Genomic DNA, 27,945 nt, shown 5'->3' with positions numbered 1-27,945 from the left:
TCTCACATCAAAGTCTGAGCACCACAGAGACTTGACTGCAATGGGCCCTCACTCACTGACTCTGTATAAAAGAGATGTCTTCAATCAGGGGACAAACTGCTTTCTGCTCAGATTAAACATTTCAGATCTTAAGCAGAGTCTAAACGAAATCAGTGTAACTATCTGTGGCGTATGAGGTTATAACACATGAATTAAGATAGACACATTTAGAAAACCTTTATCTCAGTGATGCAGAAAATGCATCACTTAAGATTAATTGATGTGCGACACATTAACATTAGGATACAATCAAATTATCTTCTCAAAAAAGCTGCCATGTTTGTGGGAAAAGAGAAGGAAGCAGCTTGTTGCTCATTAATACAAATTATACTGATATTCAAATGTGCTTGTCACAAGTGATTAAAGACATAATGAGATAATATGCTCAAGTATAAGTGGCAATACCACACTATTAAAATATATACTCATTCGGAAGAAAAAAATGCACTTACAGTATCAATAATATTGATTTTGCATGCATGAATGTCCCCCTGACAATATGTTGTTATGTTATTGGATGATTATTTTTGATGCATTACATGTAAGCAGGTGGTTACTTTAACATAGCCAGTCCAGGTGGAACTGAGTGTTGATTGTAGAATAAAAAGCATCATATTTCCCCTCTGAAATGTAGCTGAGTAGAGATTAAAATGGTTGAATAAACTGGAAATACTCCAGTTAAATGCACCAAAATTGTACTTAAGCACTGTACCTGAGTAATAGTGAGTTTATTATGGTTTTATAAGACTGGTTTATGACACAGAGGTATTGGCCTTAGGTCAATCAGAAAGCTCACACACACTCTGAGTGTAGCAGACTATGTACATAAAAATGGGAAAGTGTGCACTTAGAAAATTTAGCATACTGACAATAAGAATATATTTTTGGAAACATTTTGTGGCATATTAAGATAGGATAAGAGATTTTAAAAAATATTCTAAGGGAAATTGTTGTGCAGCAGTTGTAGTACAAAGTAGGTAAGAGTGCAAATTTAAGATATCACTAAGGTGCAAATCCAAAATACAAGTTGTATGATTAAGATATAAGCCTCGTTGTTCATATTATTGATTTTGCATTTGCCAGACTAATAGCAATAAGCTTAAATGTGAAAGCCATGCAATCGAACACCGATTAATCAATTAGCGTCATGTGCATTTTACAATTGAAACAGAGCTGTAACCATTGGGACAAGCTCGCTGTCACTCGAGAAAACCACCAGAAAATGCTTTAATTGTATTTGCAGCTCAGCGACCGCCCTGCCTCCCGAGCGCTCCGATTGGCTCCTTTCAAGAGTGCTTAAATTTCCCGCTCTCTGATTGGCTGAGAGAGCTTTCTGTTTTGGTTGCCTGCCAGCAGCCGTCTGGAAGGGGAGGGGAGCCGTCTGCCTTCCGCTTCTGGGCTGGATTGACACACAATGAGGAGCAGAGGCTGGGGAGACGCTCCACAAACGCCGCTGTAAATAAATACAACAATCACTGAGGCCAGAGAAACATGGAGAACCAGGTACAGTGGCTTTTGTGTCTCCTTGTGGGATCTGAACTTTTCACGGAGAAAATGCCAGCAGGCTGCGCGCTGGCAGGGCAGGAATGAATCCTCTGTTCTGCTAGCCAGAAGAAAAAAAATGCTCCTGCTGCTAATGAACTCGTAGTTGTTTGGCTCTGGAGCTATGCTAGCTGGGCACTCATACATCGGTATTTACCGCTAGCTAGCTTCAGTCTACCACACCATTCAGCACCGCTGCATAGCTGTAGCCACAACCAGGCACACAAAGAGATTTACACCGGTGTTTATTCTCCTCTGCCGTGTTTAAAACGCACATGCACATTGTTAGACACCATGCAGACCAATTTGAGTCGAGGTTTTGTTGTAGCTAAGCTAAGCTAGTCTACCTATCAGGAGAGTGTCGGCCGTTGGCTAAAGGCTAAGGAGCCGCTACAAGGCGCCGGGGAAAAGATTTGTCCTCTCCAGGTTGGGCTGGAGAGGCGGGGTGGTGTCTCCACTGCCAGCGGCCTGAAACCTCACATGCAAGGCTAATAAAACCAGCAGCGACCATACAACTTCTGCAGCACCTTTGCATTATTTGCCAACAGTTGGTTAATGTTTAAGGCTCACCACATTCTTGGTTGTAGACTAAAATGCATGCAGCATGGTGGAAAAGCTGACAGTCTCTCTGTGTGCAGACGTTTAACTTGAATCAGGTTATGAAGACCACCCATGCATTGGTTGATCATTGAGAGGCACAAACCCAGAATATGAAACATAATTTAAGGACTGGTATGGAAACCTTTGCTTCTACAAATTTAATAATATTGCATGTATAAATTAGCACAGTTAAGATTTATGTCATCATCAAAAGCTGCACCATTTATTTTGTACAGAACAGGAAAGCTGGTAAACCAAACCAAATTACATGCTGTATCTGCTAACTGTGAGGGAGATATTGCTTTAAAATGGGTTACTCTCTAAATGCCTGAGGTTATTCAGGACTATATTTCAGATGGTTAGGCCACACACACCCATGGAAAGTGGCTCAGCCACTTTCTTGGAGCTAGTCTCCATTCAGCGTTGGCCCCTTTGAAGTTTTAACTAGATCTGTGAGTGTTCATCCAGAGGAAGTCTTCTGCTACAAGTTATAAGAGGAGTGTAGTTGTACGTCTGTGATGAGTGTTAACTGTTACATGTGAAAGATTTGCATCAGATTTTCATTCTTGCTACTCAGATGCATGCACACTTGCCAGTTTATTGGTACACGTAGCTAAAAATAATGCTCTGTAATACAGCAGCCCTGCTATTAAGCATACCTTCATAAAGGTTATAACATTTTGTTGTTGTTAATCTGGTTTAGAGAGGTGTTGATTCAACTTCATGGTCATTTTAGAGGCTGAGGTTTGTGGTCCTATCAAATTGTACTGCTTGAAGGTGGTACAAATATTTTGTTAGCCCTCAGTGATGTAGGTGAACATTATAGCACATTAAATTAAGATATATTGCAGGTTTGTTGCAATATAGGTACACCCAATAAACCTGGAGTTGCGTCTGTCAGATCCAGAGGAGGGTCAAGTTCACTCTGAAAATGTTATATTTGAATTTATTTCTTGCACATTACAACATCGTGACACAGCCAGAGCGATTCATGCGTGTACAGTAAAGCAGGGTCCTCATGACTTTGTGTGCAAATACTGAGAAATTCAGCTGTTTTCTAGTTATGAGACCTCCATTTAAGAACGTAGCGGTTGGGATGACAGGATGAATGGTCATGCAGCTTTTTGTAAATCCCCTCACACTCATTCACACACCCTATTTCCAATACTCACTTGTTTTCCTTGGGTGCTGCAGATAAGCTATTTGTGACTCCCCTGTGGCTCCCAGGGATCGACCAGTTTTCCAGTACAAGTAACAGTTTCATCTCTTTGAGAAGAAAGGTCTGGTGTGATGATGAAGGACTTAGCTGGAGCCTGCAGCTTCATCAAAACACAGCTGCTGTCATGATTGTTTGTTTGCGCGTCCCCTCCGAGGGAAACTTTCTGACTTTTTTTATTGTAATCGTTTATTAGCTGGAAGAGATTAACATGGTCACGAGGGGTGTTATTTACATGTCAGCTGGGAGTTCATTGTTTTCATGGGAGCCAGTGTGTCTGCCAAAATTTGTATTTCCCCTCAATCGGAGCTCTGTGTAGGAGAAAGAGAGAGAGTGTGCATGCACCATGTCAATGTAAGTGGCTTTGTTGCCATTAATAGAGGAAAGCTTAATGGACGTGTTGCCACAATTCATTTCGTATATCTAATATTAGTAGAATAGAATTAAATGTTTGAGAAACACAATCATTGTTTTTTATATATATGTCCCCAGTGTGTCACATTTTCAGGCAGTGTGCTGTAATTCAATTAATGTCCATGTACATCAAGGTGTTTTTCATTTTATGTCTTTATTTTCCCAGGCTGATATTGCCTCCTGGGCAGTAAATGTTCTGATTAATGGTAGAAATTATAGTCAGTAGTCAGATTTTAGACATATGTTCTTCATATTTTCAGACAATTTGACTTCAATTCAATTCATGCCAGCGTCTATTAACGTAATTTTTCCTTTTCCTTTTGTAGAGCATAGTCACGTATTTTAGCATTTCATCAGTAGAATTGTTAAATTAATCATTTGAATAATCAGAAAATGGCAAACATATGCTCTCTCTCCCTAAAATTTAAGGTTTTGCTGCCTTTTTTTTGTTTTCTGTCACTGTAAGTTCAATATATTTGGGTTTTGGACGGTTCAGTCCAAGTCATAGACTAGAGCTGCACAATCTGCAAAAAATAATATATATATATATATATATATATTGCAGACAGATTGTGATATGAGTCGCAGTTTTGATGGGAATGGTAATTTTGCATTTCATTTTTCCTAAAAAAAATATTCGTATAATTTTTATTTATTTTTTTTTTTTTTTGTGCTGGAGTCTGTACCTGACAGGCTAGTTTCCATATATCTAGAATATGATTTGTATGCTGGGACATCTCTAGCACCACAATGCTTCATTTATAATGATATGTTGTGATACGTTTGACCTTTTGTCAAAAAAATTGCAGCTCCAACAATTTGGGTTTCACTTTTTGATAATGATTTTGATAATATTTCTATCAGTTGATTTAACAGACAATAAACAATCTTTATTTGCAGCCATAGTGTTTTCTTTGTAGCCTCAACTACTAATTATGTTAAATGTTAATAAATCTGCCAATTATTTTCTTGATTAATTGATCATACCAGGCGTTTCACTATTTTGACATCTTATAGAGCAAATCATTTGTTTATCGGAAATAGAAATAGTGAACTGCTCTACAAGATGTCACAAAACTGTCAAAAGAACCCAGTATGATTGTTTGTCCAAAACACAAATATTTGTAATAATTTTACTGTGTGCAGGTACTCACATTTTATAAGCTGGAACTAGTAAATGTTTTGTATTTGTGCTCGAAAAATGGCTTAAACAATTAATCAATTATGAAAGTAGCTCCTGATTAGCCTAATTAGTCTGTCGAGCTAATTAATCAGCTCAGCCTCATGTTGCCTCCTGGGCTCTTGACTTTGAGATTATTGGGAGAAATTCCATGTTTGTTTTTATAATGCGTTCAGTTTATTGTTCCCTTTGATTTCTAACAGCGAGTCACCGTCTTCCTCTTTGGCTCATTGTCATCCTGATTTTTATGTTGTCCTTATCACACTCTTGATTTCGCAGAGTCGTGGGGTGGGTGGAGGGGGATTGTTGATGGTTGGAGGGACTCCACGGCTGCTCACTGTGGGTGTGGTGGAGTCTGGAGTTTAAGGGCATTACTGCCACAGAATGGCTGGGCAGTGTGCCAGGCAGGGGAGGTGTGTGTGTCTGTGTGTGTGTGCGAGAGAGAGAGAGAGAGAGTTAGCCAGGGAGTGCCAGACCAGCTCATCTCAATCCCGTCCCCTCTAATCCCCCCACTCAGTCCCAGCTCACGAGCTGCTCTGTGCCGGGGCCAAATCCCCACATTCTTCAGTCCTCCCCTGGACATAAAGTGCCTTTCTGTCCCCTCTCGTCTCCACACCCCCCCACCTCCTCGTTCCCTTCTGCACTCCCATCTCCACAGCCTCTTCACTTGCTATGCCAATCACCGTCGTCACACCAGCACAGTGTCATTAACATGTCCCGTCGCTGTCATTGTTCTTGGCACAGAGAGGTAGCCCAAAAATGTGCCCCTCTTCTGGACAAACCTTTTGAGATCTGTCGGCTCGGACAGCTAATCACTCCCATTCCACAGGGAGCGTCCCGACACCGGTCCAGCTTTGTGTTTGTCCAGACCAAGTGTTCAGCCTCTTCTCTTGAGTATAAAGTACACACACTCCAGAAAAGAGATTCAGAGGTTTTTGTTCAAGGTGGAATCAGAAACCAATGAATAATGTCCCCTTGGTTTAATCTCACTACCCGCTTTGCTTTTGTCTTAGTCAAGCTCCGTTTGTAAGGTGTCTCAGCCACTGTAATCTACAGCTTTGAAGTCTGTGGCATAAGGTTGTAACTAGTGATTATTTTTGTCATTGATTAATTTGCAAATCGTTTTCTCACAGTGATAGTAATTAATTGATTAATTATTGATTAAGTATCTATTATCTAAGATACTGGAACCATTAAGTGTTTCGTAAAAGAATGATTTTAATGATTAATCAATTACCAGAATAGTTGCTGATCAATTTCTTGTTGATAAACTATTTGTTTCAGCTCTAATTTACATATTGTTGGGTAGTTTAACCTATAACAGTGCATCATACATTATAAGATCATCATGTTTTGTACATTGCAGCTCTGCCATAGCCCATTATGTTCTCCATTAAATGTTTATTGGAAACTATCTCAGAAAATATTATCTATCACAGTCTCCCAGAGTCTGAGGTGACGTCTTCACATCTTATTTTGTCCAACCAGTTGTCCAAAACTCAAAGATATAAATTTTTTTTATTATAGAAAGCTAGAAACAGAACAGAGGCATTTTGCCATTTTTGCTTAAAAACTCCGTAAACTCTCTGAAATTCTTTATCTATTTCATCATACTATCTCTTCTGTGCACCTGTGAAGCATCGTGTAAGTCTAGTTTTTAAAGACGCTATATAAATCAAATGTTCTTACTTACCTGCTTATATAATAAATGATCGTAAATAAATCGTTTCAGCTCTAAATAGCAGTTTGAGTATCAACTATGATTTCAGTCGTATGTTACAGGCAAGGAAGTCATGTAGGGTAAACCTACATAAATTCAGGTTAACCATCTTTTTATTTTTACAGGAAGTTTTTTGTTTCCTCTTTTTTTTTAGTCTGACTCATTTATTAGTGATATTAATTCTTATAAAACACTATAATGTGTGATATCTGATTCAAGGTACATGAACTAGAGAAGCATCACATTTTTAATATGATTTTTTTTTTTTTCTGAGTGAGAATAAGCAAGGAATCCAGATAATACTTAACAGACGCTAACCCTAGCAATTGATCAAGTAATCAATCAGCAACTACTTTGACTTTAACAATCATTTTCCTAGTTTCCACTTCTGGATTGTGAGGATAAGCTGTTTCTTTATCTTATGTGGTGGTACTCAGAATATGGTTCAATAAAGTAAGTGACTCGAGAAAATGTCACCTTGGGTTTAAGGAAATTGTGATTGTGAAAAATTTTGATTTTTCTCTTATTATTTGATCTAGAAAATGGAAAAAAACAATATATATGGAGAAGATAATCTGCAGATTAATAAATAATTTAAAATTCAGTCAAAGATCCAAAGAGTGCTATATGTTGAACAGATTTTAAAGCCCCCTGGGCCAAATATGTGATTTTGGGCTGCATAAATAAAATTGATTTGACTTAGAATAGTTATTAGTTGCAGTCCTATTTTTTTTTTCATAGACTATAAAACATGTATTGAAAACTCACTTGAATTTAGGTTACGTCTGTTTTTTTTGTCCGACACATTTAATTTGTGACATAAATACTTAGAAATACATCATGCTATATGTGACATGTGACCTCTAATGCAGGTTATATAAGCATAGACTAAGAAAAGAAAAGCATTACATCTTTCAATCGTAGGAAACAAAGAATCCACACGTAGTTTAGAGTCTGAAAAACTCAAGGGAAGAAGAAAACAATGTAGAGGCTTTTGTTTGACCTTTTCTCTGCTCACCACAATATGTGCAAAGTGCAGATAACAAATGTTTCTGCTCTTCATCATCTCCATCAGTTTCTAATCTGAAAATTTTCGCCCTTGTAGTTCACATTTCACCTATTTTTGGCTGATGTGTATATTCTCCCACGTCTACAGGCCTGGTGTTGTGATAAACTGTACTTGACTCTTCTCTTTCTTTCTGTCTGTCTCTTTTCAGTGCACGGTGCAGGTGAAGCTGGAGTTGGGCCATAGAGCCCAGCTAAGGAAGAAGGTGACATCAGAAGGCTTCACCCACGACTGGATGGTGTTTGTACGAGGGCCAGAGACCGGTGACATCCAGCACTTTGTAGAGAAGGTTGTCTTCCGCCTGCATGAGAGCTTCCCCAAACCCAAGAGAGGTGAGACCGGTGGATAAGAATACTGGAACACTTATTCTCAAAAGTTTGTTTTCACAGCATATACACCAGGACAATTAAGTGTTTTAGATACTACATAAGGACATTTAGTAATAGATACAGCATGAGACATTCAAAATACAGTTCACATGATGAAAACAGAAATAAATAGGGCATCTAGCAGGCGCGGTGTCAAGGCCTGTCATGATATCGACCTATCATAGGATATATCAGCATGACCTCGATCATTTTGCTGACCTCGATACGGCCTGTTTTTGCTGGGTTTACATGCGCATTTTTTATGTAAGAATGTCACCAACATTATAGCCAACATGATGCCAGAATATACAGCAGGGCTTTCCTGACCATCATAAGACTTAGGCGCAGGGAGTGTCTTTTTTTTTTTTTTTTTTTTTAACACCCCACCTATTTGTGCAATAAAACAACGCCCTTAAAGACGCAACTCAGCGTAGTTTGTCTGCAGCGGAAGGTGCAGTCCTGATTGTAGCTTACCGACCTGTGGCAAAGACCAGAAAGTCCGTCATTTGTCGTTTTACCAGGGTGTCTTCAGGTCCTTAAAAAGTCTTAAAGTGTCTTAAATTAAATGTTACAAATATCAGGGCGTAAAAGTCATTAAATAGATTTAAATTTGAACATGTGCAATATTAATCGCCTATATCTGATATGGTTTATTCGTCCTTTAGTTCCTTTTATTGAAATTAGTCAAGCTCTGTTAAGTGGAAGTCCTTATTTCTGATATCTAAAATCTATAAACCTACCACTGAGCCTAATACTGTCTTCTTACTTCATACTTGAATTCACCTGTGGGTAAAATGTTGATTTACTTACGTCACTCTGAAAAGTCATATTCCTCTACACATGACCACAAATATTATTTACCGTTATACTTGCATGCACGACTTGAATAAGAAAAAGATGATCTGTCCAAAAATTGGTCCTAAATTTGTGTCTGATACCTGAAGACACCCTGTTTCACCCTCCACCAACTTCATTCTCCAATCCGTAAATCCACTAGCAAACATCCTGTTGCCGAGGCCATCCATCCCGGCAGCACACTGGCCGGATTATGGAAGTAATTGCGGTGTTTGAGCTTCACTAAACGTGTCCGTGAGTCGCAAGAGGCATCACTTGGTTTTGGTTTTGTCTCAAACTGAGTAACGTTAGGCTTCTCCTATAAAGGTACTATAATTTTAGATATACTTTCTTGTACATGTTGCCAGGTTGTAAGTACTGCTTTAAAAATGTTTTATTCATATTCCAATTCCAGTGTCTGAAAATAATATAATTTTTAATTTTAATATAATTTTAAGAATTAACAATTGATTGCTCTTTGAAAGGGTGTACTTGCATTATTATGCTTTCATAGTATCATTATATTAGTGGCATAAAATGATCTCGAAATGACAATAATATTGGTTATCACAGTTGTTTTTTGGACAATGTATTGTCCAACAAAACAGGTATCGTGATGGGCCTGGCAATGTTGTTCTTACTTTTCAAATCAGGTTGTACATATATGATCATTCACAGAGCTCAAAGTCAGAGTGTGCATACACTGTGTCCTCAAACAGCGCTAGACTAGTGTGTATAAAGGTTTAGTGAAATAAACAGTCATTTGTTCTTTACTTTTCTGTCCCTTTTATAAATTGGTGTGCTTACTTTCTGTCTGGTAAACATGGATACATATTGGCCTAGTCAGAAGTCATTGATGATTTATTATTATGTGTCACTGTTTTGTGTTTAAGTGCGGTTAAAACTCAAATGCTTGGCAAAATGTACAGAATTATTATAATGGCGGTCATGGCAAATTTTGGTTACAATCATCAGTGTGTTGTCCATCACATTCAGTCCATGTTCGTGTGTAATTTGCTAAGACTTTTTCTAAATAACATAATTTGTTTTTTAACCCCATTTAGTGGGAGACTTAAAGGAGTATTTGTTTCTTGGTATTTAAATAGTTACATAGATGTATTTACTTTACCTCAGTCATTATTTCAATATGTCATTCTGTTGATAAGAGTAATGTGAGTGTTCATTAATAATTATTGCTCTGTCTTGGTCTGTCTGCAGTATGCAAGGAGCCTCCATACAAAGTGGAGGAGTCGGGCTACGCAGGCTTCCTCATGCCTATTGAGGTTTACTTCAAGAACAAGGTAAGACCGACTGGACACTGATAATAACCTGTGTGGTTGCTGTGTTTATAGGAAGGAAATTTAGGCTTTGGGGACAGTATAGGCTTTAGGAAATATATAAATAATTAAGGCTTCAATATTGTTGGAGTTGTGTGAGGTTTTTTTTGGCACATGTTTTAGATGTTTTACTAAAGAATCTTTACTATTAATGTGGATGTAGTTCTTGTGAACTGCGCTGAAATATTTAGAGACTGAAGGAAGCCAAGCATAGACTGCCTTTACATGCACACAGAAATCTGGGTTACTGGGAGGAAAACAGGTTTTTCCAGCAGAAATCTACCCGTGGTAACCAGGTTAATTCCATAACTTGATAAAAGAAACTGGTTGCTCCGTCTAACGTGATGTTTCAGAAATCAGGTTACTGTCCAAAGCCAACAATAATCAGATTACTCTAAGTGCCCGTAGTTTGTTTAAGTTTAAGTGCAATGCAGTGTTGTGTAACTGATTTTTTTTTGTGAATGGCTTCACCTTGGACAGCCGCACTCACACACCCTCCAGTCAGAGTTCTTATGTATGCACTCAGCCAATCAGAAGGCACCGCTGTGTTAGTAAAACTTTTATAAGGGGGACAATTTCGCTCTTTAAGTGAGAGAAATAAAACGAGAACACACTATTATACTGGCACCTTTAAGTCTCCATCAGCCATTAAAGTGAATGATGAAAGAAAGAAAGACCCACTTTACTCTCATTATAAGATAAGGACAACGCTTAAGTGGTATCTGCACATTAGTGTGCCATCGTCTCCAGCAGCTCTTTGTAATATTAAACCTCTGGACTGCACCCAAAATGTTTCATCCTCCTCTTATGTTCAGTTAACTTGTACACAACGGACAAATCTGTCCAGAGGATCAAGAAAACGCTTAAAAGGCAAGCAAGAGGAGTGTAAATATCAGCAACCATTAATCCGTCTGCATTTACACAAAGACATTTTTGTTTAATCTATCAAGTGTGTCTTAATGCCTTTTTGTCAGCTTTAATTATCCACTTCTCTACAGCTTCAGTGAGGAATGTTAGATGATTCTTATCAGTGTGCACGCTGTGGCTGTGTCTGTTTATTAACTTCCTGGGTGATAGTTCATTCATTCAGCTTTTATCTTTTGTTATAAAATGTGTTGGTGCAATGCTGAAAGACAGGCACAAATTAGCTTGTGTCACACATGCTGCCAGAGTTTTAAAATGGTCTTTTATCCTTTTTTCCTTCCTTCAGGAGGAGCCAAAAAAGGTGTGTTTCAACTACGATCTATTCCTCAACTTGGAGGGCAACCCACCAGTCAACCACCTGCGCTGTGAGAAGCTTACCTTCAACAACCCCACCAAAGAATTCAGGAGAAAGCTGATAAAAGCTGGAGGGGTGAGGCTGTCTGACACACACATTGGCTGGTTCACTGGACTCATGGCTGAATGACTGAAAAGAGTCAATAGCAGAAACCACCACATGATGCATTTCATCATGTGTATTGTGAATGCTGGTTCTGGAAGTGTTTTATCTTTAATGCAGGGTATCTGCAGGTCTTAAAGGATTTAGGTTTCCTCAAAAAAGGCCTTAAAGGTTATTAAAAGTCTTAAGAGTTATTGACATAAGTCTTAAATAGTTTCTCCTGCCTGTCATAGGCAGTAGTGTGTGTTACAAGAAGTTTTTATATTGCATTGTGAGCTGGTGGGACCTATAACTAAACACACTATGACAGGGTTCCTGTGGATCCTTAAAAAGTCTAACAGCATTGAATTCATCAGTCTAAAAATAAGGCCGTAATTGGTTTTAAAATTTCTTAAATCAGTCCTTCACTTGTCCTTTAAAATGCTAAGACATGGAAAGTAGAATTTTATAAGTCACCTTTTCAATTGTAAAATCTCAAAATGATTGGTAGCTTCTATTAAAAAAGAAAATAGCTCGCATCAATGTCAAGCAGATCAGGATCATATTTTGTTTTTGGCCAGAGCAGACGATTCACTGTTCTCCAAAAAATGCAAGGCTCAGTGTGTTTCTTGCAAAAAGTTTTTTAAACTCAGCACGATGGGAGTCAAGGCAGTGAAATCCCACATGCAGAGTGAGAAACATAAAATCACCAAGAAACCTCGCCAACAAACGGCAGGTATTTCCCAGATCTGTTTTACCCTCATCTCTGTCTAGCCTTCACTGCAATCTCCAATACCAGCACGAGGGTCAGCAGCAACAGATCTCCTGACAACATCAGTTTTGGGCATTATAAAAATAGATTTAAAAAGCCTTAAATCTAACTTTCCTTACACTGTAGGAACACTGTGTAAATGTAGGATTGTTGTGACACTGGATTGTGTGCGTAGGAGTCCAGGTTGTGTTAATTAAATTAGTTATATCATTAGGAGTACCTGTTATATACTGCTGGGAAATACTAAAAAAAAGTGATATTATAATAATGAATATTTTTAGGCCATATTGTCCGTGCTGCTTATTCATCATACTTAAAAACGTTGGCAAGTATGATCGAGAAACTGGTAATAAATTGTGGTTCTAAAAAGAGCTTAATGAGTCTGAATTTAACTTGAATCCTGCTGAAATTCTCAGTTTTACTTCACACTGAAAACTGGGACGTTTTTTTTCCATATGTTTAGCATGGCAGGTGGCTCGAAGTACTACACTTCTCATGAGCCTTAGCTCCTGTTGCTATGGAGAGACATCCAGTCAAAGCAGTTGTGACTTCAAAACGCTTCTTAGTTAAATTTGTGAACAAAACTCTTGTTGCTGAATTCACAAAAAAATATCTAGAATCTAAAAGTGAAGTGATTTAAGCTCCAGTCAGTTTAGTCAACACCTGGTTGCAATCTAAAAAAAAGTCTGTTGCACACCATAATGTCTCAGTGACAGGTGTGTAGGTTTCACAATGAAGGTGTGAGGACAAAAATGTTGTATATAAAGTGAGTATAAGTGATGAACAGTGCGCAGGATTCTTAATTTGCTTTTAACATTGTAATCTTTAGGTTCTGCTCTCCATTAGTGGTGCATGTAACAAGATTTTAAGCTAAGTGATAGTATTTTTTTCGTCCAAAAGTGCACCTTGGGAGTCGTCAGCTAAATTGAAAAGGAGGTTGTTTTGCAATACAGCTGTTTATCTGTGGTGCTGATGATTCAACCAGGAGTTTCACGACCATTCAAGCCGTAGAAGTGCTCCAACTGTGAGTCACCTAACACTGTCTGTGGGAAAAAACAGAAAAACAGCTCTATAAAAGCCTGGTTCTGTCTTCAATTGAAGTAAATAAAGGCTCTGTACAATATTTGAGGATTTACCGTGTAGTGTATGAGGCTCCATAACTCTTGTCTTTTTAATTTCAGGTATTGGTGGTTCCAGAGGGGGCTGAAGCCGTGTCGAGGCCCAGTCCAGACTACCCGATGCTCCCCACCATCCCCCTCTCTGCTTTCTCAGACCCCAAGAAGACCAAGACATCTCATGTGTCAAAGGTTGGTTGAATTGCCAACAAGCAAACACTATCTGACTTATCTCACTAGCACTGTCACCTGGCTCATTCATTTAGAGTCTTTAACCAGAAGTCACAACTTTATTGATTATGCCAGTCAATTTTTATGGATGGATATAGGGGCAAACGTCTAAATGAACATCGTACAAAATCATTGAATCAGCCTTGAGAACAGGCTGACTCAGGCTACTAATCATGGCCAGCTGTTTTTGAGCATCTGTATGCAGAATTACTCAGTCGGCTTATCTGCCAGGAGACGGGACATATCAGGAGAAAACAGGAAACTGATCCTGTTACATTTTCCATGGTTGCCACTGTTTTGGTGTCAACCTTTCACAGACCAGTACGGTGGTAAGGTCTTCATGTTTGACTAGAATTAATGGCACTGTTTTTAATTTGTAGCGTTACATAGTTCTTCCTGTCTCTTAATTCCTCCTTATATTTTTCTCTAGACACAATCTGACTTTGGTATAATTTACAAAACTTTAAGACACACACTGGTGACTAACAAGTTTTGCTGATGGCAAATGCTTTTATGACTATTATGACTATTAAACTAAATGTCCCCTTCATTTTGAATGAGAAATACATGTTTCTTCAGTCCACATTATAACTGTGGCATGAGGGGGTGTGTTTTGAGCGCTGGCTTGGACTTGGTTTCATCCAGCTGTGTCCATCTGCTGATTATAGAAAGAGTCAATGAGAGCCACTTCTGAAGACTCACACATGGGCGCTCTCTCCAGTCCTCCAGTCTGTCTATTACAATGAAGCCTCTTATGTACATATCAAGTTTGAAAACCTGTAAAACTGTTTGCTCATAAGTGGATGAACAGTGTGGAAATATCATCCTCCGCTTGCATCACTTTGCCAAAGAGCTCTGTTAAAAGCCACTCCTGTGGATACAACCTTCATTACATGCTTACTTTGTCTACTGCAAACAGTTTTACCATACATTTAAATGAGCTATTATCTATTGTCCCTCAAAGAAAGAGTCTAATCTAATGTAACTCCAGCAATACAACCCATGTAGTCCACAGCCTGTTTGCCCATGATTGTCAGTCCAGACTGGCAGTGTGTAAACGCTGTTTATCCTGTAGTGCAGAGTATTTTACTATCTAGGTTTAACTTGTGTACTGGTATGTCAGGAACTACCTCTTTTATGCCTCAGTGCTGGTGTTAGCCACAGACAGACAGAGACATTACGTTTCCAGGTTGTCCATCCATCCATCTGTCTGTCCAATTTGTTTGAGTGCCATATCTCAAGGACGCCTTCAGGGAATTTCTTTAAATTTGGCAGAGAAATGTCCCTTTGGATTCAACAATGAAGTGATTAGATTGTGGTGATCATAGGTCAAGGTTACTGTGACCTTGTCTGTCTCATTCTTGTGAATGTGATATCTCAAGATACCTTGAGGGAATCTCTTTAAATTTGGCGCAAAAATTTGGATTGAAGAATAATCTGGTGGTCAATTTGGTGGAATTTGGTGGTCAAAAGATTCCTATGCTTATTATGACAAAATTTAACACAAATGTCTAATAGGAAATTAATTATGAAGTGATCACATTTCATATCCCAAAGGTCAACTTCACTGTGACATCACAATAGTTAGCATGAAACACCATTACTCAGCGTCATATATCAGGAACAGAAGGCCCGATAGGAATTGGTGACACTAATCTTGAAACTGTGCTGATTGTATAGATCTTCTGTGCTGCCCAGGGGGAAGATGTATGTGAAGCATCTATGTTTTCACAGACATGGATGTAAACTGTGAAAGAAACTTGACTGATGTGTGGAGGCATACAACAGTGGGGTTGGGGGTGGAGGCATACAACAGTGGGGGGGGGGGGGGGGAATTCTAGTTTTGGCAATGCTAGCAGCACGGCACCAGGGAGAAGTCTGTTAATAGGTCCACTGCTTTGGTTCAGACTGAAATATCTCAACAACTGTTCGATGCATTAGCAAAAAATTTGGTTCATTCATTCATGTTCCCCGGAGGATGAATCCTGCTGACTTTGGTGACCCCCTGACGTTTTGTCTGGCGTCACCATGAGGTTGACATTTGGATGATTTATGACCAAATACCTGCAAATCTAGTGACATTCCCATTAACATGAACTTAGTTTGTGTTTAGTGCAAATTGACAATTGTTAGCATGCTAACATGCTAAACTGAGATTGAACATGATAGGCATTACACCTGCTAAACACCAGCCTGTTAGCATTTTTGCAATGCGCATGTGAGCATGCTGACTTTACTGTCAAGCTCAAAGCACCACTGTGCCTAAGAACAGTCTCACAGAGCTACGAGTGAGGCTGTAAACTTGGTCTCATTCTAACATAGAGAGACGGTTTAATTAGCTGTATTTCTGTTGTTTTTTTAGACTAATCATTGAGGAAATAATTACTTCACACTGACCTAAGTGCCTAGTTTGACATCTCCTTCAAATTAAACTATGTGATTACCGTTCAGACTAGACTGGCAAGACCGTGATGAGGTGCAGATGAGCCTGTGTCTTTTCATTGTGTCTTTGTCTGAGTGCCTTGATAGCAGATTGTCAATGATGGTGCTTTTGTTTTCTCTCTCCAGGAACCCAGCAAAGAGGGAAGTGGTGGCAGCAGCAAAGGACCCAAACCGCACAAACTGACCAAGGAGCACCGTGAACGGCCCCGAAAAGACTCTGAGAGCAAAGCCACATCGAAAGGAGACAACGACAGAGACGGAAGCAGCAAGAGTGGCCGTGATCCTTCCTCTTCCTCGTCCTCATCTTCAAAAAAGCCGTCGGAGATCAAAGTGAAAGATGAAGTCAAGGTCTTACCCAAGGCTGCCTTCAAGGAGCCTAAACTCACCCTGAAGGAGTCAAAGATGGAGGGCATGTCCCCGAAAGGAGGGGGGGCTGGGAGCGGAGGGGGCGGCGGGGGAGGAGGCGGGGGAGGGCCCGCCGAATCTAAAGCCCCAGGGAAACGACCCTCCACTGTCGAGTCTCCCAAACCCAGTGCTAAGAAGCAGAAGAAGGGCAGCTCAGAGGGGCCGAAGGGGCCGTCCAGCGGGACCTTCACAGGAGCCTCACCTCGTGTCTCCTCCTCGTCTGCTGCCAGTCAGCCCTACTCAGAGAAGAAACCTCCGAAGGAAAAAGGTCGCTGGGCCAAAGGCAAAAATGACACGCAGGAGCCGAAGGAGCCCAAGAAACTTCCAGAGTCCGAAGAGTCGAATTCAGAAGATGAAGCATCGTCGAAGTCGGAGGTACGTTGGCTGCACGGGAGCTACATTTTCAGACTTTTGGAAGTGAAGAAGCTTTAAGAAAAGAATTTTACAATGTCATGGTTTCAAAAAAAATTTTTTTTCTTCTAATCATTGTTTTGATAATAAATTATATTAGCGATACATTATTATTATTGCTTAATCTGCGGATTATTTACTTGTTTAATTGATTAATAGTTTTTCAGAAAATAGTGAAAATGCCTGTTACAGTTTCTGAAAGCTTCAAATGTGTTGTTTTGTGATCAAGAAAACCAAAAGAAAACATTCAATTTACTTTAAATAACTAAATTCAGCTCCAGTTTCATATTGTTCCTGTGTTCATAGAGAGAAATGAAAGACCTAATTAGTTCCAAAGCTCAGATCGTGAATGTCTCTGTCTCCCAAAAATAGAGTCAGGACAAAAGGCGGCCCTTCAGAAGTCAAAAACAGCACAATGTTAATCATGTTAATCCTTAACTCTGATCATTTCTCTTTTTCTGTCCCAACTTTCTGTCCGTGTCTTTGCTCCCTTGTTTTCCCTCATCATTTTCCTCTCTTCTTCTTCTTCTCCTCCTCCTCTTACAGCAGTCAGCCGTTTCCAGTCCTTCCAACTCCAGTTCAAGCTCTGACTCCAGTTCAGATTCGGACTTTGAGCCAGGACAGAAACAAGGGCAAGGTACAGGCACCCATTCACCTTGTGTCATTGAGCCATAATAAGGGCGTGTTAAAGAGTTTTCTGGAGGTAACGGGTTAAAGCGAGTTATATTACAGTTTGCGTGACTCTGTCCTCTTCTCCCAGGCCCCCTTCGATCCATGGTGGAGGAGATCCAATCGGAAGAGTCGGATGATGATGACAGCAGCTCAGAGGAGGAGACGCCTATCAAGACCAACCCCCCCAACCGTGACTCTCGGTCAGTCTCGCTAAAGACCCCTGTGGTCGTCAGTAAAAACACTGGTCCCAGAATGCACTTTAACCTTGCCACTGCTAAAACACACATGTAGCTCTACCTCACTTTACCCTGCCTGGAACTAGATCCACATTCTCCTCAAGTTTTTTAATGCCAAAAGGTGCCAGTGTTATGATCAAAATCTATTGTTTTACCACATTTTCAAAACATAAAATCCGTGCACTAGTTCGGGGCGTGTCTCTAGCCAAGTTTGCATCCAGATTTAACATAAATTTTAAACAAATTTCAAGAAAGCCTGCAAAAGAAAATGCAAATTAATATAGAATTTGCATCCAGCACTGCTATGAGTATATTAAGAGTTGAGAGCTTCGAGATAAATACCTGGTGATGCTAATTCTCCAGTTGGGTGTCAGTAAACTTCTGCAGAAGAAGAGGGCTCAGTGAGATATGTATTTAAAAGAGCACAAAAACAATGTGATAAAAAAATGTGACAGCTATGTTTGTTCTATGTTTCAATTTGAGGAAGGTTACCTGCTAATGGCTCTACACATCAGATATTTTCATCTGTCGCCCTTTTTAGTCTCTGCAGTTGACATTTAAGTCACATACATCATGATTTGTTTGCTTAGTCTGTTTCCATTAGACTTTGATGCATCTTATTTTTATCAGTACACCATCTTTTCCATCTTACCCAAGTGTAAGAACCGTTTTTGTGATATTGTAATATTTTTTTCTGACATTTACAGATTTTTTCAAGTGGTTAGAAATGTTCTGCTTGCATCTGTATTCTTGTCTATTTACAGTGAACTGTAGCACCACAATTTAACTGGCTTTTATCACAAAATCTGACTCAGAATTACAGACTGACAGATTTTAGTAGACCGATCTTGCACACTGTGACATGCAGTGGACTTAAAAGATGGTCAGGGTTTCTGTCCCCACCTCACCAGTGCTTTGTCTTGTCTCAATATTGTTTAATCTTGTTGGTTTTTAAATATCTGCTATGTTTCCTTCACTGGGTGATAACAGACTCTGTGTCAGCAGCAAATAATAATTACAGTCAAAGATGCACAAATCCAAGTACAATGCCAAGCAGCATGACACTGTGTTCTGTCTGTCAGTCTGTGTGTGATTGACCTCTGACCTCGCCCTGTCCCCCCCCTGTCAGACTCAGCCTGGACAGTGAGAGTGACAGCAGTGACGGCTCGCACAGCCCCAGTCGAGACCCCGCTCCGCCCCCGCAGAAACACAGCTCCTCCAACAACAAAGTGAGTCACACAGACCTCATTTTACCGCCCGCTTTCGTAGACGTATTGACATGGACGGAAATAGTTTGACTAGAAGATAAACAGTAAAACCGCACATGAACGATTACAGTTGTAGACCTACTGCCTGAGTCAGAGTGTGACCTGCTGTTTTATGATTCTGTTCTTGTTTATTCTTCAAAATAGTGCTGCGTTTTTTCACCCAGCATTTTTCAGTGTTAAGCTGTCAACATAACCCTCAGACAACATGATCAGCAATTTTCTAAGGCATTACATTTTGTATCTTTATATTTTGAGACTAAAATTGACTAAAGAAATTAGTTCTGTGGTAAAACTATTCAAATAATACTGTAAAAAACAGTCTAAGACATTTTTGTAGATAGAGACAACGCATTTTGAATTTAAATGCTGTATTCATAATGTCTTGGTTCCTGCCCAACACAAAATAGCCTAAAGACATTCACAGACGTGGTTACATTTCAGCTGTATTAACTGTGATCGGTGTCCCAGATAGTCTTGCGGTCTCACATCACTGCCTCTGTCTCTCCTCTCTGTATAATTTCTGTCCTCCTTTCCCTCTTTCTTGCTCTCCTTTTCTGCAGGTTTCAGGCAGAAAGAGTCCAGATTCCTCATTTCGCTCAGAGAAGGTGTTGAAGAAGGGATACGACAAGGTAGGAAGGGTAAATCAAACTTTTTTTATGCTTTAACTCACATACACATACACATACACACACAGGATTTTGTCCAGATTCAATGAGTGCATTAATGAATACAAGATGGAGTGAGGGCCAGTGAATTGATCCAGATGTGCAGACAGACTGGCCTATGAACCCTTGAAAAGAAATCTCCTCTTTCTTCTTTGCAACAAGATGATTCATGTAGTGATAAAATGAAACTCTGGTAAACAGGTCTTATATCAATCCTTCACATTAAAGTACGCTCAGTTTCATGGATTTTATTGAAACGTTGGGAAAAAGGTCAAATCCGACACTGATCAAATTCAAAAAACGAGATCTACTTCAGGGTGTAGTTTAAAAAAGAAAAAGTCCAAAGTGAACGTCTTGCCTTTAGTGAGCAAAAAGAAACACCCAAGAGGCTGTAAACAATATGTTTTGGTGTCAGTCACGTGAAGTTTATTTAAATAGCCCCAAAATCACAAGCTTTGTCTGAATTTGTCAAATTACAATCTAAACAAAGGATAGTTTGACTGTATGTGTACCAGTCGAGTCTTTCTCCTGGCATTTATGGTTTTCAGTCAGTTTTTGTTGGCGGTCAACCACACAAAGGATGCATGTTAACAATAAAAACACACCATACACCCTAAACACACCCAAAACACCCTTCTGTTTCTAGATTTGTAGATTCACTATTTTGCACCAACGTTAAATAGCCATACAGACGAAAAACAAGATCATAGAAGACTAAGAATATTGTTAGTCTTTATTTCCCCCTCCAAGTCTTGACTCTCTAGGACTGTCACTTTTTCAAAAGAATCAAGATTGTAATTCTGACCAACATATAATGCATTAAAAATGATTAGCTTGCTTTGCCTGCGCCACCTTACTTGAGTGACAAACTAAGATTACAGAAAGGCACCAAGCAGCCTCAGGGCATGTGTCCACATTGCGTTTTTCCAGAGGGCATTTTTTCAGCATCTTTTTCAGTTGTTCCCAAAGAGTCAAGAGCGTATGCAGCTGCATGCAGTCGCCTCTAGAATAGGCGCTGCCCCCAGCGTCTTTATCAGTCATGATTATCTGGCCAGTAAGATCCCCTAGTTTTCTCCATTTTGCAATAGCAAAGAGAACAGCACTCTAGTTAGGGCCAGACAGATAATGCAGTTTAGGAGAAACCCCCCACAAGAGTTAGAGACACAGCCTGTTGCAAGCGCACACTGACCATGCTGACTCTCCTCTGTATACTCTGCAGGCCTACACAGAAGAACTGGTGGACCTCCATCGCAGACTGATGGCTTTAAGGGAGCGTAACGTCCTACAGCAGGTGTGTGTTCATGCCTCCATTTTCACTGCATACTGTTTTCATTTTGATAAAACATCATGCCATTTTCCCATGCCATTGCTATTGTTGTGACAGTGACTTGTGCGTGTAGGAGGCTGTACAGTCTGTTCTTTAGCAGAGCTTCAGTCAGCACCATCAGACCTGTAGCAAACACTGTTACCCCTGCTCGCTACAGTCATTACGAAGCTCATCAAGTTATAATGGGCAAGTGTCCTTTTAAGCGTGAACCTTAATCAGGCTATCAGTTTTAATTGGTTAATACATCCATCCATTTTATGTCACTTAGCCAGGTCCAGGTCGCAATAACTAGATTAGATTAAATTGATTATATCATTAGGAATTATTGTTATGTACTGCCGGGAAGTGCTGAAAGAAACGGTGCAGAAAAATGTGATAAAGATAAGTAATTCCAGGCTGTATCTTTCTGACTGGTTTTATATCATACTTTTTAACTTGATCTTGAAACAAGGATTAAATTTCAATCCATGTGGTATTAAAAAAGTTTTAATTTAACCTGGTTAACCTTGCAATTTTCTTTTAATATACTGTTGGAGTTATTTTGTAGGAATAATGTGATGTGAAAGACTAAATGATTTTCGATCACTTCCTCCAGATTGTGAACCTGATTGAGGAGACGGGCCACTTCAACGTGACCAATACCACCTTTGACTTTGACCTCTTTTCACTGGACGAATCCACTGTCCGCAAACTACAGAGCTACCTGGAGGCGACGGCCACGTGACAGGAAGTGGAAACTGGTGTGGGGAAACCGGCCTGTGGATGGCGGCGGCGGCGGAGGTGGAGGTAGACTCGCCACCACCGTCTCCTCTTTTTCAGGAGGGGACGAGCAGCCACATCATGTTGCAGCTGTTGTCACAGGCTTGACTGAACCATCGAACAACTACCACACAAACAGAAACACGCGAACAAACACAAGCACACATGAAGACACATCACCTTCACGTGACGCTGGGGAGGACACTGAAGGAGGAGGTGTGGAAGGGAGGGTGGAGGAGGAGCGGAGTGTCTGAGCTCCGTCTACAGTCAGGATTTTCACTACACATCTCTTTTCTTTTTCTTTTTTTTTTGAGTCTGTGCAGAGCTGTGGTATGCACCCCACACCCCCTCCTTCACCCTCCTGCACTCCCGCCTTTGCAAACCCAATACTTCCCCTCCTCCTCCTCCTCTTCCTCCTCCTTCACACGCACACTCCTTACTCGGCAGAACACTTCAGTCCCCTTCCCCCTGCTGTCAGCTGGAGCTCATTTCTCTCCCGACATACTCTTTGAGTCGTGTGTGTGTGTGTTGACTGTGCATGTCTGTGTGTGTGCATGCGAGCGATGCGGAGGTTTTTAAGAGGAGATGTTGTCTTTGTGGTTACCGACTTCTCTTTGTTCGTGAAGCTCGAGCACAAACAACAGCCGGTTTCCCTCCTTCACACACACGGCAAACAAATACAGATTCAGGTCATACTTTACTTCAACCACCCCCCTTCAGCTTTTATAAGCAGTATATGTAGTTTATAACACACTATAATGCAGTTGTAAGCAGATATATGTATGTATACTGAAACTCCTTCTACGTGGAGGTTGGTGTATGAACTGATAATTAGTGACATCCTAGTAAAAACACTTACTGTACCTTAATAGACATCTTAAAAAGTCCTTATATGTGCTTATAACTGTATTACAGTGTGTTGTGAACCCCTCATTTAATCTTTACAGTGCTTATAGATAATATAGGTGAGTTACAGTAAAGTGGTACCAGGTTCATGCACATGTTTGTCTCCCAGGTCCTTACACCTAACACTGTACATGAAGACACTGACACGTCGTGTGCTGTATGTGTGTATGTGTGTGTGTGCGACTGTGTTTTGGATGAGTTTTCTCTGTTGTCTGAACATTTGAAAACACATGTTGTGTTAAGTTTCCCCTCTACTTCCTCGCACTGAAAGCTGAGCCTTGACCTCCTCCCAACAGCTCACCCCCCTCCCTATCCCAATGAAGCCCCCTCACTCCATCCCTCCTCCTCCTCCTCCTCCTCCTCCCTTATTCTCATATTGGCGTGCATGAAAGGGCTCGACTGCTCGCGGCCAGAGCAGTGGAGGATCACTCCTGAATTGCCTTCTAAGTGGTGGGTAGGGTAGGGTGGTGGGTAGGGTAGGGTGGTGGGTGGGGGTTTAAAAAAAAAAAAAAAAAAGCCGTGAAAAAGTAGCCATACTTGTCTCCCAGAATCCAAAAATAAGAAAAAAAAATAATAGGGGCCACGCTTTTTTACATTTTATTTTTCTACAAGTGCATTTTGTGTATTTATTCCCAGACTGCGGTTAAGATAACCTGTGAGCTATGAATGTATATCGCTTTTACTTTTATACGGCTAGCAACAGCCCCACTCTAGTGCCTTTTTCTGCGACTTGCAGTGTGAGGGGGGGTGTGCGCTCTGTTAGCCATGGTCACACAGATTGAACCCCCCCCAAATACCCCCCTCGGGGAAACAAGTGTTAATAGGAATGCCTGAATATCCAGTATTGTCTTAATGGCTTCCATCCTGCTTCTCTTTTTTTCCAGTGTCTTTGTAGGCTGTTGTCATTTTATCAGTGACATTTCTGTTAATCAAGCCCTCTAGAAATTTTAAGAGCACTATTTTTTTCCCCTGATGGTGGTCATGTTTTTATGGTCTTGCTTTCTGAGATTGGGTTTAGTGTTTCAAAGAGGAAGCATCAGGCGACTGTGTGGTAGTTACTCAAATCAATTAGCTCTAGTTACAGTTGCTTGAGCTGTGTCGTGTGTTTTGTGAGATGTTGAATAGGGTCGGGGTTCCCTCTTCAAGTGGTTTCGAAGAATTTGAACTAAAGGTGGAGCGTTTGATACCAAGTAACCAGGCACTTGAAGAGCAACGACAAAGGGCAGAAAAATAAGCTAAAGAAAACCCTCCTTGTGTTTTCTTTGTCTGGATATTTGAAATGTATATCTCAGGGGCCTGCATCATGAAGCAACATCAGTGCGTTCGACTGATAACTTTAATCCACGCTGACCGATGTCACAAAGCTGGCTGACTTTAAATCACAAAAGCAGTGCTGCATTAGTTTCACTTTAGAGGATTCCATCAATACCAGTAAACGATCAGTAATAACGAGCACAAAGCGACATGTTGACACACCTGTTGACTCACTTGGCTGACATTTAAGTCGTGTTTGTAGCACAACCCACTCTTTTTATTTTTGTGCCTTCATTAGTGATGACAGGAGGGTGACAGGAAATGAGGGGAGAGAAGAGAGGGGGCACGACATGCAGCAAAGGTCCCCATCAGACTCAAACCTGCAATGTTGCGGTTCATCATCAGCATCTGAAGCCCACAGTGCTTCTAGCATGTAGCATGAAGCAAGTTGATATCAGTACTGAATGACATTTTCAGTTGCATTTGATTCAACTGAAATTATTTAATTGGTACAGTGTAGACTATTTTGCATTAATGACCTGTTACTGCCACCCAGAAGAACATGCTGAGATAATGATCATAAATAAAAGACATACCCACTAAAAGCATCTTAAAATAATATCCACACACTGAGAACTGGCTACTAGTAGATTATATACTGATGTTGAGTTCATTATAATTAATATTAGGACACATCTACTCAGTGTCACCCTCAGGGCCTGGGTCCACATAGCTAGGTGCCAGCATCTTTTTTCAGTTCTCCCCATGAGGAGAGAACGTGCAGCCAACTGGAGAAAAGGCGCCGCAACCAGCGTCTTTTTCAGGTTGCTCCGGCTTTTTTGTGCAGCTGCTCCAAGTGCTTTTAAATAAAAATCTGTGAACTTTTCCGGAAGGCGCTGGTGACGTCACTGATGCTTCTTTAGCTAGGCTACTGTCTACTGTCACAACAAAGACAGAAAAGCTAATTTTTGGGAGCAGATCAGCCGGACACTGAGTGTTGCCGTACACGTTGTAAGCTCATTGTTAACTGTGTCTTCAACCATCTGTTAATGTGGTGTTGTTGATGTTAGCCACCCAGCTAATGTTGGTGTCAAGATATTGTTGTTGTAGAAACAAAACCCACATGAAGCATATCATTTTGAACTTCTCTGCTGAGGAAAAACGCTATGTGGACACAGGCCCTGATTTTGTAGCCACTTTGCAAAGGAAATAAGGGTAAAACCCATGTTTAGGTTATCTTTAACCAGCAGTATTGTTGCTTTGGTTACTAGAACCTTCAGTGTTGACAGGCTATTTCTTGTGACATGGAACCAATCAGATCATGCTGTGGGCGGGACATTGAGTGAGGCAGCAGAGTGGAGACTCCCGATAGAGGCAGGTGGCACAGGAGAGCCAAAGTAGCCATGTTTCAGTAATTAATTTTATGGGCTGTTGGTAGAATAAGAGAACGATTCCAGTAATTGTAAAAATGCTGAATTAAGTGGCTGGTAATGGGCCAGGCTGATAAGCGGTCAATTCTTAGTGGTTACATGTAGAGTTGAGCAATATATTGATACTATATCAATTTCATGATATGAGCTGAGATGCGGTCTTAGATTTTGGATAATACCATGTTGTCTTTTCCTGGTTTTAAAAGCTGCATTACAGTGAAGTGACTTCATTTTCTGAACTTACAGACTGTTCTAGCTGTTCTATATCTTCATTACTGATGATTATTTATCAGAGATCTCACTGTGTCAATATTTTTTTAAAGCAACAACGGTCAATCCCTCAATCGTCGCAATATCGACATCTAGGTATTTCATTAAAAATATTGTTATATCTGATTTTTATCCATACCGCCCAGCCCTAGTTACAGGCAGGTTATTATAGTTTGTGCACTGATTTAGAGCAATTAAATTGTTGAGCAGAACCATGTTTCCTGTGTCCAGACGTATATGACGTTTATCAAAGGGACACATGGCAGCCAATTAGAGGTTTGTTTTCTGTGGCCACGGAATACTGAGCAATAATTAATATTTCTTTTCCGTTTAAGCCCTTTTTATTTACACATTTACTCTCCAAATTTTTGCAGCAGAAACGCTGTTATTTTTTAAATTTGTTTGTTCATCAGGAACCAAAGCACAAAATGTCAGGAATCATTTTCTCCTCACGCCAGAACATGTTGATAATGGCGTCAGTGTACCATTTAATGAATCCTGTGTAATAACGCCGGCTATTACCTGTATTCTGTTGCCTTTGATTCTGACTATTTTTGTTTAATTTTTATGTTATATATGTAAATATTGTTACATTCACTTTGTTGCCTACTTTTCTTGATCTTTTTTTTTTTTTTTTTTTTTAAATCTTTTTAACTTCCTGAGTATTGCTTCTTGCTGCCGCACTGACAAAATTTCCCCAGAGATCCACAATTTTATCATATACAGTAATAATGTGAAAGGCATCTAACTCCTACCCTTCGTGGTAAATTGTGGGTTAACCAGCCAGCCAACAGAGCCAGGCACCAGCTTTGTGAGACCGGTTTCAAGGATCACCACTGTTCAGTTTTGTGAAGCCAGAAAACCCCAGAGAAAGCCAGAATGAGGTGAACTTGCTTCATGATTCAGGCCCCTGGTGTGTTAGTTCCTGTGGCCCCTCTAGGCTTTACACACACAGACACACACACAGACACACACACACACACACACACACCAACACACCAACACACCAGCCCACTGTGGTATAAACCTTCAATGAGCTCCCTCCCCTCCTCCTCCTGTTTTATTCCTGCCGACTGTGTTTTTATTCTGATGCTTCGATAGCTTTAATACCTTTCTCTCTTTTTCTGTTGCCTGCCTGGCTCAGTGACATGTACAGTACACACTCCCTCTGCCCTTACTGTAAACGCCGTCTGAGCACGGAAAATGTGTCTCAAGAAAAAAAAAAGAAGAAGAAAAACCTGGATTCCTGCCGCCTTATGTGCCCTGCAGTAACCCCCCCCTCCTGCCCTCACTTCTCCCCCTGTCCCGCCCTCGTTTTCTCTAGGTGTGCCTCTGTCCACAGAACTTCAGGCCGTGATTACTGAGAATGAACTTTGCAACTTTGTGTGAGTGACGTTTGTGCATCTGCGAGTGTGTCTGTCAGCGATAGGAGAGATTTTAAAAACCGACCTTCCTGTCCTCTTCTCTGTGCATCGATGTGGGAACTTTTAAGTCCTAGTTCATGAACTCTGACCTTTGACCAGGCACTCATTCAGTCCCTTGTTGTGGTGGTTGAGAAGGGGAGGTTACGTGGGGACTCGAGAGAGAAGCCCCACTGTCTACCCACAGTCAATGTTTTATTTATGGACCTCTGCACTTTTGGCTGTGATGACTTCAGTACTTAAGTAGTTACCTGAACTGTATTTTTAAGGATTTTATACAATATTTACATGCAATACGATATGAATTGATTTTGTTTTCTTTGCCAACCATTTTTTTTTTGTTTGTTTCTTATTTAATTGTCTTTATTTTGGCATGATTTTGTCACTATTATTCACAAACAAACATGCCTGTTGGATCTATTTTAGGCGTCAAACGTTATGGAGGATGTTCCCTGTATGTTTTTGTGTGTCATGAATCTGATGACAGCCGAAACACCACGAAGCAGGTGTAGGAAAATGTTTGCTGGATGAGCTAAACTCGATCACCCTCTGCTTCCAGTAGAAACAACTGGACCAGAACGAAGACGAGTGGAGTCCAACACTTTGGTTCAGGGAACTGAACTGTTTATTTTCTGTGTCATGTCCAGTTATGATTTGAGTGTTTCTTTTCTACTCATTCATAGAA

General features: G+C 40.3%; 1 protein-coding gene across 2 annotated transcripts; it reads left to right on the top strand.

Moving 5' to 3' along the window:
• The first annotated feature begins 1,420 nt into the window (after positions 1–1,420).
• Positions 1,421–23,341, top strand: mllt1a (MLLT1 super elongation complex subunit a). Of its 2 annotated transcripts, none has more exons than XM_050054827.1 (12): positions 1,421–1,542; positions 7,929–8,109; positions 10,198–10,280; positions 11,527–11,670; positions 13,630–13,755; positions 16,363–17,016; positions 17,599–17,689; positions 17,813–17,924; positions 19,090–19,189; positions 19,789–19,857; positions 21,113–21,184; positions 21,816–23,341. In XM_050054827.1, exons 1-12 carry the CDS (start codon positions 1,531–1,533, stop codon positions 21,942–21,944), a joined length of 1,773 nt encoding a protein of 590 aa, XP_049910784.1. In that variant the 5' UTR covers positions 1,421–1,530; the 3' UTR covers positions 21,945–23,341. The 2 variants fall into 2 exon arrangements, with proteins under 2 accessions (XP_049910784.1, XP_049910783.1); XM_050054826.1 differs by having other exon boundaries at positions 19,789–19,866.
• Positions 23,342–27,945: the final 4,604 nt, after the last annotated feature.

This window comes from Epinephelus moara, chromosome 10, assembly GCF_006386435.1.
Source record: "Epinephelus moara isolate mb chromosome 10, YSFRI_EMoa_1.0, whole genome shotgun sequence".
Taxonomy (NCBI): domain Eukaryota; kingdom Metazoa; phylum Chordata; class Actinopteri; order Perciformes; family Serranidae; genus Epinephelus; species Epinephelus moara.
The sequence above is the reverse complement of the archived record's forward strand: the minus strand, read 5'-3'. Positions and strand labels throughout refer to the sequence as shown.

Coding starts and splice junctions, on each gene's coding strand:
- mllt1a (XM_050054826.1), top strand. Junction 11,671..13,629: donor AGCTGATAAAAGCTGGAGGG/GTGAGGCTGTCT, acceptor TTTTAATTTCAG/GTATTGGTGGTTCCAGAGGG. Junction 13,756..16,362: donor AGACATCTCATGTGTCAAAG/GTTGGTTGAATT, acceptor TTCTCTCTCCAG/GAACCCAGCAAAGAGGGAAG.